The 11284-nt window shown below is 36.5% G+C and overlaps 1 protein-coding gene across 1 annotated transcript; it reads right to left on the minus strand.

The window, feature by feature from the left end:
* Positions 1 to 3517: 3517 nt before the first annotated feature.
* LOC107810838 (alpha,alpha-trehalose-phosphate synthase [UDP-forming] 6) lies at positions 3518 to 7912 on the minus strand. Its single transcript, XM_016635667.2, has 4 exons — positions 7645 to 7912; positions 5154 to 7331; positions 4796 to 5069; positions 3518 to 4009 (listed from the first exon to the last, which is right to left on the minus strand). The coding sequence occupies exons 2-4, from the start codon at positions 7160 to 7162 to the stop codon at positions 3722 to 3724; spliced, it is 2571 nt and encodes an 856-aa protein (XP_016491153.1). The 5' UTR covers positions 7163 to 7331; positions 7645 to 7912; the 3' UTR covers positions 3518 to 3721.
* Positions 7913 to 11284: the final 3372 nt, after the last annotated feature.

Below are 11284 nucleotides of genomic sequence, written 5' to 3' on the forward strand. Positions count from 1 at the left end.
GCTGACGTAGGGAAGCCGAACTGATCATCCTCAATCCTTATCTTGGACTCGTACCATTTGTGAACATCCACCCAAGTCGTCGCTTGGAACTCGAGCAAGCTTTCCTTCAATTTCTGAGAAGCATCGGATCTTCTCGGATTCAAACCCTTGGTGAATCCTTTAGCCTCCCATTCGTCCAAAACAACCAGGAGCAACATCCTTTCCTTCTGGAATGGGGTTACGAATCCCGCAGCAACTCGAACTCTCCTTGTGCAATTCTAAATATGTCGGCCTTCCGGGCCTGCACCTTTCTGGCCCCGGCATGGGCCTTAATGAATGGATTTGCGAGCATCTCAAAGGAATGTATGGAATGCTCGGGCAACAGCAAATAGCACGTCAAGGCTCCCCTCGTGAAAGTCTTCCGAATTTCTTTAGCAAAATTGATTCGATCTCGTGGGAGCTAAATCGTTCCCGTTCACTGCCATTGTATAGGTTGTAATATGCTCCTAAGGGTCCGAAGTCCCATCATATTTTGGCACGTCGGGCATATTAAACCGCTTCGGGATCAATTCTGGTGACGCGCTCAATTTGTACGGCAATTGAGTGTATTTCTTTGAGTTCGGTCCTTTCAGCACCGGTAGTGAGCCCGGGATTTGGTCCATGCTGGCGTTTACTTCCCTCATAAATCGTATGAGTTTCGCATTTGAAGGGATCGATCTCGTTGTTGTGACTGGATCCGCTCCACCCGGCCCCATCGAAGCCGACCTCGCCCCACGGGGTGTTGTTGTCGACCCTCTATATTGTTTTATTTGGGGGAGCATCGGGCGGAACTGGACCTCGTCCGTTCGCGTTATTGGTAGCACCCGATAACGCCTCCTTTAGTTATGTCATAACCTTATCCTGCCGTGTGAGATGGCCTAGAATGACCTCTTGTTGCTCCTGCAGGACCCTTACCGCATATGCTCTTTTTCAGCATCATCAGGAGTCGCCTCCCGAACATGTCGAGGGTACCGGCTGCTGTGGACCGGCGTGGCATCGCTCCCCTCATTGCGGGTATCACTGATTGAATCCTCGTGCTGGGTCTGGTTTCCTTGGGCCTCAAGATTGTGTGTTGTTAACACCATTATTTGCCATTTTTTGTAATTTTTCGCTAAGAATAAATAATCAAAATACGTTAGTAAAAGAGGTAAGGACGAACTTAATTACACGACTGTCTATGCTCCACGGTGGGCGCCAAATAGTTTACCCGTAAAACGGTCTAGTTAAATTTATATTAGTTCCGGGAGAAGGGCTTCTGGCACAACAACAATGAAATCAAAAAGCAAAAAGATAAAATTATATTAAGCTTTGAATAGAATGTAGTGTAAGTTTGCTAGAAAATTTGTATCATTTACAATGATAATAGAGCTCACTATTTATAGTTGCACCTAGAGAACTAGGTCCTAGGATCATGCCCTTCTTTAATGCCAATTATGAGTGCCATTGAAGAATGTGTAACAGCGGCCGTGATTGTCATATTCTTTGTAACGGGCAATGTACTATGATAATGGCGGAAATGGCTGAAAACATATGCTGAAAAAATATGCATATATTATAATGAAAATTAAGTTAGCATGCGAGTGACGTTTTACGATTGGTTCATTTCTGCGAGCGTTTTCCCGGGATGGTTCGGGCTCGACTCTGATGGGGGCGCGGCTCTGGTTCTGCAACAGGGCTATCGCTGCTTGTTGAGCCTGCAACATTTTGAAGATTACTCGCAAGTTGATCCCATCACCTTCACTGTCGTGTGTATTTTAGGCTACCGATCCGACTCTCCCACGGATGTTGTTCTCAGAATCGATAGGCAAGTTTGCATTGATGGCCACATGTGAGTTAGCGTCGATCGGGTCCGCGGCCGAAACTCCGTTGGGGTCGACAGGGGGCACCTCGTTACTGGGTACCACATTGTTATTCTCGCCATGGTGTCCAGACTCAGCATCCACGTTCAAAGGGGCAGATTGGGAATTCGATATTTTAAGCTTTGACCTGAAATTAAAGACTTCAAAGAACAAGTGAAAAATAGGGTGTGTTATGGAAATTCGTATCAAATTGTCACTATTATCCTTAGGTCCACGGTGGGCGCCAAATTGTTTACCCTAAAAAACGGATAACAATTAAATTTATTTGTGATTTTAAGTATATGTGGATTAATTCGATACAAACGATAAATTGTGTTAGATTAAACGGATAAAGGAGGTAATAAGTTATCAAACCACTTGAGGAGGGTGATTCCGGACTTAACAACAGCCTTAATGATATATCTGCTCTCGATCCCGGACTCACAATGACCAACATTGAATAACAGAGAAAATAATAGTATATTTTCTTGATATGCGTGTTACAGTGTCTAATGAATAATTAGACCCTCTTTATATAGCAGGGGAGTCTTACTCTAGGTACAATTCCATAAAAGGTAATAATCTTCCGTTTAACTAATTATCGGATTTCCGCTGGTACGTGCCGAGATCCACGCCGTGATACCCGGCTGGTCACGGATACCACGGCCTTCTATTAATCGTGTTCGGTTGCCTGACAATGCTCTCTGAAGTCTTTTGGGATTTGGACCGATCCCGGGGTCATGGCCTTGATATTCCCGAGGGTGAGCGTTGTGCCCCCGGACCCTGGCTCGATGAGACCTTTGCCTCGATTCCGGTTTCTTATCGTCACGTCTCTTACTCTATTTACCTTATTGGAAACCGGGGTGTCCCATGAGCTCGGTTTCACCCGTATACAATATTTTCAACCTATCCAAGTGTCATTTACAATATCTTCAAAAGCTCTTCAATAGGAAATAAAGTTGCGTTGCAGAGTGCCAAGAGCAATTGTTTGTTAAATTCTTCTCTGCTAGATCTCGCCACACATCAACCTCTTTTATTTACCACGATCATTCAATTGATTTGGACCTATGTTATTACAGTCTTCAACTTTATAACGGAACTAAAATATAATTCCATTCAGAGTTTAGAAGTTCCTAGTTAATTTCTTATTTTAGTCACCGAACCCTTTTCAAAGACTTGACTTAATACAAGATAAATAAACAATAAAGAAGGTATTATGGAAATGTTGAATAAACAATAAAGAAGCAGAGCATCAAATGCTTTTATTTTAAAGAAACTGAAAAACAAAAGAGCCGACTGATCATCAAGTGGAATTTGGAAAAGTCCAACTCATCTCTTCACAGGTAATTGTAATGTGCAATACAGATGTAGAAACTAAAACACAAACATTGTTTGTCATATTTAACCGATATCGAAATCTTAATGCCAGCAAAAGCAAAGAGAAAGACCAAGTAAAAACTTACTAGCTACAGCTGGAAAAAACGAAATTCAGTAGACTGATCAGGTATCTTATTTTATTATTGTTATAATGCCTAAAATCCCTTCCCTATAGTTTGCAAACTAATGGGGGGGAAAGAAAAAAATAAGGTAGGGGTTGATTTTTCTTCCCCTTGTTTGGTTATGATGGAAGATCATAAAACAACAAAAGAAACAACAGACTGTAGCTTAAACACTCATGTACAACTTACTAGAAAGAGATCAACTTAAATCCAGGAAGGGCAAAAAACAGAAGAAATTAAGTCAAATACTTCTAATGCAACTTCTCTATAGTCCATTAATTTACAACTCATTAAAACAAGAAAACTGAGAGACCTTCTCTGGCCTGCATATGATAGAATACAGCATTTCTCCTGGCCTAGTGAACTCTACAGAGGTAACATTTGTTCGGCGACAGAGGCCAAACCTTGCATCAGTCTCACTATCTCGGTAGTGTCATCAAGATAGTATTTTGCCTTGCTCGGTTTCCGGCCGACAGTGCAAGCAAAGACTTCAGCTGTTGGAGCCATGGACGGGCCAGACATCGAGCTCATGATCACCTCGAACATGTCTTCATCCGATCGGTCATCTCCTATGCAGAGGACAAAATCTGGTGACATTCCTTTCTCTTGCATTGCGGAGAGCAGGCGCTTGGCAACAAGCCCTTTGGATACACCCTGCAGAAAGGAACACGTTTGAGGACATACATCCGCAATACCAGAAATTAATCATTTCTCAAGGATTGCAATGTCTAGGGGCAGAGTTGAATTTACAATTATATGGTTTAGAATTGTTCCACAATTATACAGTTTCTATATAAAATTCTTATGGTTGTATGATCTCGGCGCATCTCCCAGGCATTTAAATCAACAAAAAGAAACAAAAGAAGAAACACACATAAATGATACTCTAATAAATGTTTCCTTTTCCTTTTTCGCAAAAGCTCTTTTCCCTAAGAAGAGAGACAATAACATGGAGAATTGATACTACTTACATCCTTTTTTCTATCGCAAAGAGAGTTTGTATCTGCTTCATGGAACCAAATAAAAGCAAGTGAATTCTAGGGTTTGGCTTCTGTCAACAAAAGATGTAGATTTCATTCTTTTGATGAGTTCCAAACCTACAAATAGAGATGCTGGCGATATTATGGAAATGTTGCTCTATCGTCATTTAGAACCTTGTGTTAGTTTCATTACTAATCATATGCAACCAGTTTGAGTTATAAATAGGGAAACTTCCTACAGTTTACCAGTGAAAATCCAGAATTAAGATTGAAACCCAGTCTTTCACCTCATAAATGATGCATTGCCATGCCTCTAACGAACAAACCAAGTTATACCCAAAAGCATCCATCTTTTAAATATGGTTAGCTTTAACTCATACATTATGCAAGCAAGCTATGGAAGTGTTTTCACAAAAACCAGTACAAGCCAACCTCCTCCCCAAGAAAGAAAAACACATACCTGGGGCTTAACTTCCACTATATTCTGTCCACTCCTGACAGTGACCGGTTCATTAGCTAGTACACTTTCTAGGTGATCAAGAAGTTCCTTAGCCTGACATGATCCAAAATCAGGATCCGCATCCTCGTAAGACCAGACCATTGATGTTTCCTTATCTTCAATAACTGATCCATCAGTAGTCTCAGTGTAAAGTTGCATAACAGGCTCAGCTATTTCTTTCCAACAACATTCCACTGGTGGTACACATGTTTCCCATTCTTCATCTTGACTCGTCCTGTAAATTCCAAAGAACCATTTGCATAAAATTGTGAAAAAACATATCACAAAGAAACAGAAGTTAGAACATCAGACAAAATACCTCAAGAAATAGCCGTGCTCAGCTGCAATTCCAAGTTTCTCACAAGTTGGAAACCAGCCATCTAGTGTTGTTCGGCTTCTAGCACTGACTATGAAAACCATGTTGTTCTTGTCTCTGCATAAAGTTTTGATGATTTCAATGGTTTTAGCACTTGGCTTCTTATCAATTGCATTTTGAGGCATCAAAGTTCCATCATAGTCCAGAAGGATGGCCCTTGTTGTTGTCCTTTTATATGCTGAAACTATATGCTCCATCGAAAGCTTCCTAAAATTCGGATCAAGTGCAACAACCCTGAAACTTAAGCCGAATCCAATACCCCAGCATCTTCGTCTTACATGATCCTTGCACGTTCTCTCCAAGTCTTGCAAGAAACTGCGAGCCCAATATCCAACGTCATGGGTGCTAACATACCTGTAATGTTTCTCATGCCTAAGTTGCTTCTCTGGCTCAGGCATTACTAAAGCAGAGTCCATTGCATCAGCCACTACGTCAATGTTCCATGGATTTACTCGGATTGCTCCACTCAAAGAAGGAGAACACCCAATAAACTCAGACACAACTAACATGCTCTTCTTCGGTGTAGAAGAGTCCAGTTTCAGAACCTTATCCAGCTTTTCATTTCCTTGGCGACTAATTATGTACTCATACGGTATAAGGTTCATGCCATCCCTGACAGCAGTGACTAGGCAACACTCTGCAACAACATAATAAGCAATCCTTTCATAAAACTTTAGTGGCTTATCAATCAAGATAACTGGTTCGTACCCAGGTCTTCCAAATGCTTCATTAATTCGCTTCACCGTCGAATAAGTTTCTTCCTGCACTTCTTTGACATCTTTTCCTTTGCCTCTAGCAGGATTGGCTATCTGCACCAAAACAACCTTCCCCTGCTTCTCCGGGTGCTGCAATAGAAGTTGTTCCATTGCTAATAACTTCAAACTGATGCCTTTAAATATGTCCATGTCATCAACTCCCAGCAACAATGTCCTCCCCTGATGATTAAACTGCTGCACGAGTTCCGAGACTTTTGCCTCCGTTTCAGGAAGACTCAAGACTTGCTGAAGCTGCCCCATATGAATACCCACTGGCAGAATTTTTATACTTACAGTCCTGCCATAATACTCGAGGCCTATGTAACCCCTTTTTGACTCATAAGAAATACCTAACATCCGACTGCAACACGAGAGGAAGTGCCTCGCATAGTCAAAAGTGTGGAACCCAATCAAATCTGAATTCAAGAGAGCTCGTAAGATCTCTTCGCGAATAGGCAAAGTTTTATATATCTCAGAAGAAGGAAATGGGCTATGCAGGAAAAATCCAAGCTTTACTCTATTGAATCTCTTCCTCAAAAAGGTAGGTAGCACCATTAGATGATAGTCATGAACCCACACAAAGTCATCTTCCGGGTTGATCACTTCCATAATCCTATCAGCAAAAATCTTGTTAACAGAAACATAAGCCTGCCACAGCGAGCGATTGAATCGACCGCCTAGATCTGGTGAAAGGGGTAACATATAGTGGAACAATGGCCAAAGTTGCTGTTTACAAAATCCGTGGTAGAACTTAGTAAACAGGTCAGGTGGTACAAAAGTGGGGACACATTTAAATGTCTCAAGGAGTATTTGTGAAACCTCATCTTGTTCATTTGGGTGGATTTCTTCCTTAAGACAACCAACATATATAACCTCAAGTTCATCATCTCCCAGTCCATCTTTCAGCTGGAGAAGAAGTGAATTCTCATCCCAGCTGAATAACCATCCTTTACTGCCATCAGTTTTCCTTTGTACTCTAATTGGCAGCTGATTACCTACAATAATTATCCTATCTTTTTGAGCTGAAGATGATGATGGATCAGAGCAAACACTCTCTGATCCATCATCATCCAGATCAGACATTATCCCCGCAACGGTCATAATACGAGGAATCCTTCGGCTCATTCGGCCAAAAGACGGCGACGGAGCCTCGCCGGAGGCCAGCTCTAAGAGATTGGAATAAGATCTTGACACCATTTACTTTAATTCTTTTTCACTAACTAACAACACCAAGCCCACCAAACCAAAACACACTCTCTACAGTAAGCTCCTAACATAGAAAGAAATAAACACACCCCCACTTCAGAAAATGTCCCCCAATCAACTACTTATCAATTACAACTTCAGACTTTTGCTTTTCCTCTTCCTGTACAAATCAAGAACAAGCTTTATAGATTGTGTGAATCAAGAAAACAAAAGGGTACAAGAAATAATAGCAAGATTTCAATTTGACAAGTAAATCACATATATGGGTGGACAATATAATACATGAGGTATCATCTCAAACAGTTAAGATTTATAAAAGAGAATAAGAATATATTCAAAAATCACAATTCTTGGAATAATTAGACAAGAAGCACATAACATCACACCCCAACAATTAAAACCACTACTACCCAGATATTAAAAGATTTGAGATTGAAAATGCAAAGAAACAAATAGTAATCTAAGGAAGTTACCAGTTATTGAGACTTTGAATTCTTAAAAGTAGAAACCCTAAAGTTGAAAAAAGAGAGTGAAGAGTGAAGACTGAGGTGAAAAGGCAGCTAAGCAACTGCTACAACAATGGTGTTTACTTTCTTTTTGTTATATATATTGTGGTGGGAACTGCCTGAAAAGCTTATTTGTGGTGGGAGCTGCCTGAAAAGCTTATTATATACACTGCACACTGTTATATATATTAATATAATATATCTGTTGTTGCGTCTATCTTACCAGTCATGATATGCCAAGAGTGGCTCTTCATGTGATATAAGTTGTAAGCAAATGTTTAAATAATATATAGATAATTTAATTTAGAGTGTCATTTCTGATATTGCCAATAATTTTTGCATACATTATTCGTGAGAGTGTGAGTGGACCAACATTTTAAATGTATATATACGTGTTTTGCAATATGTATGTAATACTTTGCTAATCCTTTTTAATAGAATTATCTTGTTAGTATGTCATTTTCTTCCTCACAACGTTGAAACAATGAAATGGACAATTTTGATCGAGTTATTTACTTACACCAATTCTAGATATATTCGGAAATTTGAATAGTTAAAAAAAAAAGTGGAATATTGTACTTTTAGGATTGAATTTTATATTCAAATAAACATCGTATTCGCAAAAAAAATGTAAGATACATTCTTGAAGAAAATTATTTATATTAATTTTGCAACAACTTATCATTTCATAAATACACAAAGATCATGATCTGTTTTATGAAGATAAAAAGAAATCGAGGATTATGTTAGTTCTGAAACTGGTTTCAAATGGAATTGTTTACATATTATGGGTACTATTTCCAAAAATATCTAGGCAGTACAGGACCTTTATTTTAAAATAACAATTAAGTTTATCCATTTGACCTAACTCTTTTCTATTGCTTTTATATGTTTGTGGCATTAGTTTCAACGACCCTAGCTTACAAAGTAGAAAGACAAAGAGAAACCATTAAAGGTTGTGACTTGTGATGTAAATGCCCCGTCATTCTTAATTAAAGGTTTTCGAATTTAATATTGATAGAGAGCATTTTATTATCTCCCTCCTCCCTAAATGGGACTTTTTTTATCTAAATTTAGATTAGCCAGACTTTAAAGCGCATATCGGACAGAAATAAAAAATAAAAAAAGACAAAAAGGATACAGAGGAGGATGTAGAGCTGAGTTACATAGGATCAGAACTCGACGAGTTTATCCACAAGGACAAGGGGACTTCGTTCGTTAAAGCCGAGAAGAAAGTGCCTGTTGTACGAAGGGCTTGTGGGACCCCACTCGAGGGAAATTTTGTCCTCCTACAAAATTGCTCTCATATTTGATTCAAATTACCAAGTTAGCCATCTATTGACGTATTTGTACGAGGAAATTGCACTTTCATTTTTGAATCTTAGCTTAATCGAGCTTTGATCCATCATTTTATTGTACTGATCTCAGTTAATCCATTACTTTGCTGAAACTGACATATTTAATCATTTCACAGAAGAGTATTGCTCCGAAAAAAGTACTTACTTGTACCCCGTACAAATATCAAAGTAATGAAAAAAATAAAATATGTTGTGTATATAAAAATTTAGCAGTATTTTTTTAACCATAATTAATTATTTTTTTATCTCTATTTATTACTTAACTTTAGTTGTCTGCACGAGATCTTGATTGTTTTTTAAAAATTGAAACTAAATCTCAACCTATTGTAAGAGCATGGTGGATTTAGTATTATGGCGTATCATTATCCCTATTAAGTATTACTTTGTAAAGTGTGTTTGACTTAATATAATTATACATTTTCTAAAAGATTGTTTAACTATGATGTATGATTCAAATCAATACCAATGATTTTAACACTGCTCTAATAGTCACATTTATCCTTGAAAATTTTGAGATGTTTGGTCAGTACGAAAAAAAAAAACTTTTGAGCGAAAGCAGTTTTGTTGCTCTTGGTAAGAAGCTACAAATTCTAATTTCTTCCAAGAAACAGAAGCAAAAAATTAATTTATTAAACACAAAAATATCCTTGTAATAAATTTATGTTTTTAAATTATCCCTTATTAAGTTAATTCTTTTCTACCATAACTTTTTTTTCTTTTTTATTTCCATCATTTCTTTATTCTCTTTCTCCTATTCCTCTTTGGAATATTCTCTCTATATTATAAATAGATCTCTTCTTTTATATAGTGAGTTATAAGAGTAAATTTTTTCTTTATATTGATTGATGTATTTTGATATATTTAAATTAACATGTAAATAATAAGTAATACTGGGTATCCAATATTATTGCTTTGGAATAACAATATTTTTTATTGATTAAAATTTATAATTTGTATTGTTACTTTATGTTTTATATTTTAGTTGTATTCCCTTAGAATAAATATTTAAAATCTTATCACTTTTTAAATAATACTAATTACAAACTAAATCTTTACTGTCCTTTTTCGTAATTTTGATACTCAAAAGTACTTTTTGAAAAGATTGGCCAAACACAATTTGCTTACAAAAAATATTACTTAAATGAATTGGTCAAACTTAGCCCGTTTGACCAAACGGCAAAAATCAGCTTAATTTGATAAATATTTTTTTTCTCAAAAGTACTTTTGGTGAGAAGAAATTTGTGTTTGACTAATTTATGTGAAAAGCACATATGAGCAGCAATTAGTGTTTGGCGAAACTTTTAAAAATTACTTCTAAGTGTATTTTTCTCAAAAGTGATTTTCAAAAAAGTGATTTTGGAAAAAGGTACTTTTTTTTTTTGCTTTCTCCGGAACTGTTTCTGTTTCTACTCAAAATCATTTTTTTTCCTCTAAAAGTTTGGCCAAACATTTCAACTTTGAAAAAAAATATACTTTAAAAAAAAAATTATTCAAAAGTACTTTTCAAAATAAGTACTATTTTTTTCAAAAAAAATTAAAATTAAAATTATATATATATATATATATATATATATATATATATATATATATATATATATATATATATATATATATGTTACATAAATAAGAATTATCATTAGTCGTGATTAATTAGTACTCTCTCTGATTCAATTTATGTGAATTCATTTGACTAATACGATATTTAAGAAAAAAGAGAAGACTTTTGAACTTGTTTTGTAAAATAAGGCATATATATTTTGTGTGACTATAAATTATTGCATAAAGGTAAATTATTTTCAAATAAAAAAATAATTCATTCTTTTTGATATTGACTAAAGAGAAAATAGGTTCACATAAAAAAGATTGTTTAACTATGATGTACGATTCAAATCAATACCAATGATTTTAACGCTGCTCTAATAGTCACATTTATCCTTGGATTAGCACTATAGTATAGCATCAAGAAGCGTTTGATGGTGGGTGTCAAAAGATACAGCGAATGAAGGGATACAAATTTCTGAGCATGTTTGGTAAGGTTTTTGGAGATCAAAAATACTTTTTTTTACTCGAAAAGAATACGTTTTGAAAATTTTGAGATGTTTTGTGGAGACGAAAAAAATACTTTTGAGCAGAAGCATAAGCAGTTTTTCAAACACTTTAACTTTGAAAAAAAAAAGTATTTTTTCAAAAAAATACTTTGTTCAAAAATACTTTTCAAAATAAGTACTATTTTAATTCAAAATTATATA

Source organism: Nicotiana tabacum, chromosome 9, assembly GCF_000715075.1.
Source record: "Nicotiana tabacum cultivar K326 chromosome 9, ASM71507v2, whole genome shotgun sequence".
Classification (NCBI taxonomy): Eukaryota; Viridiplantae; Streptophyta; class Magnoliopsida; order Solanales; family Solanaceae; genus Nicotiana; species Nicotiana tabacum.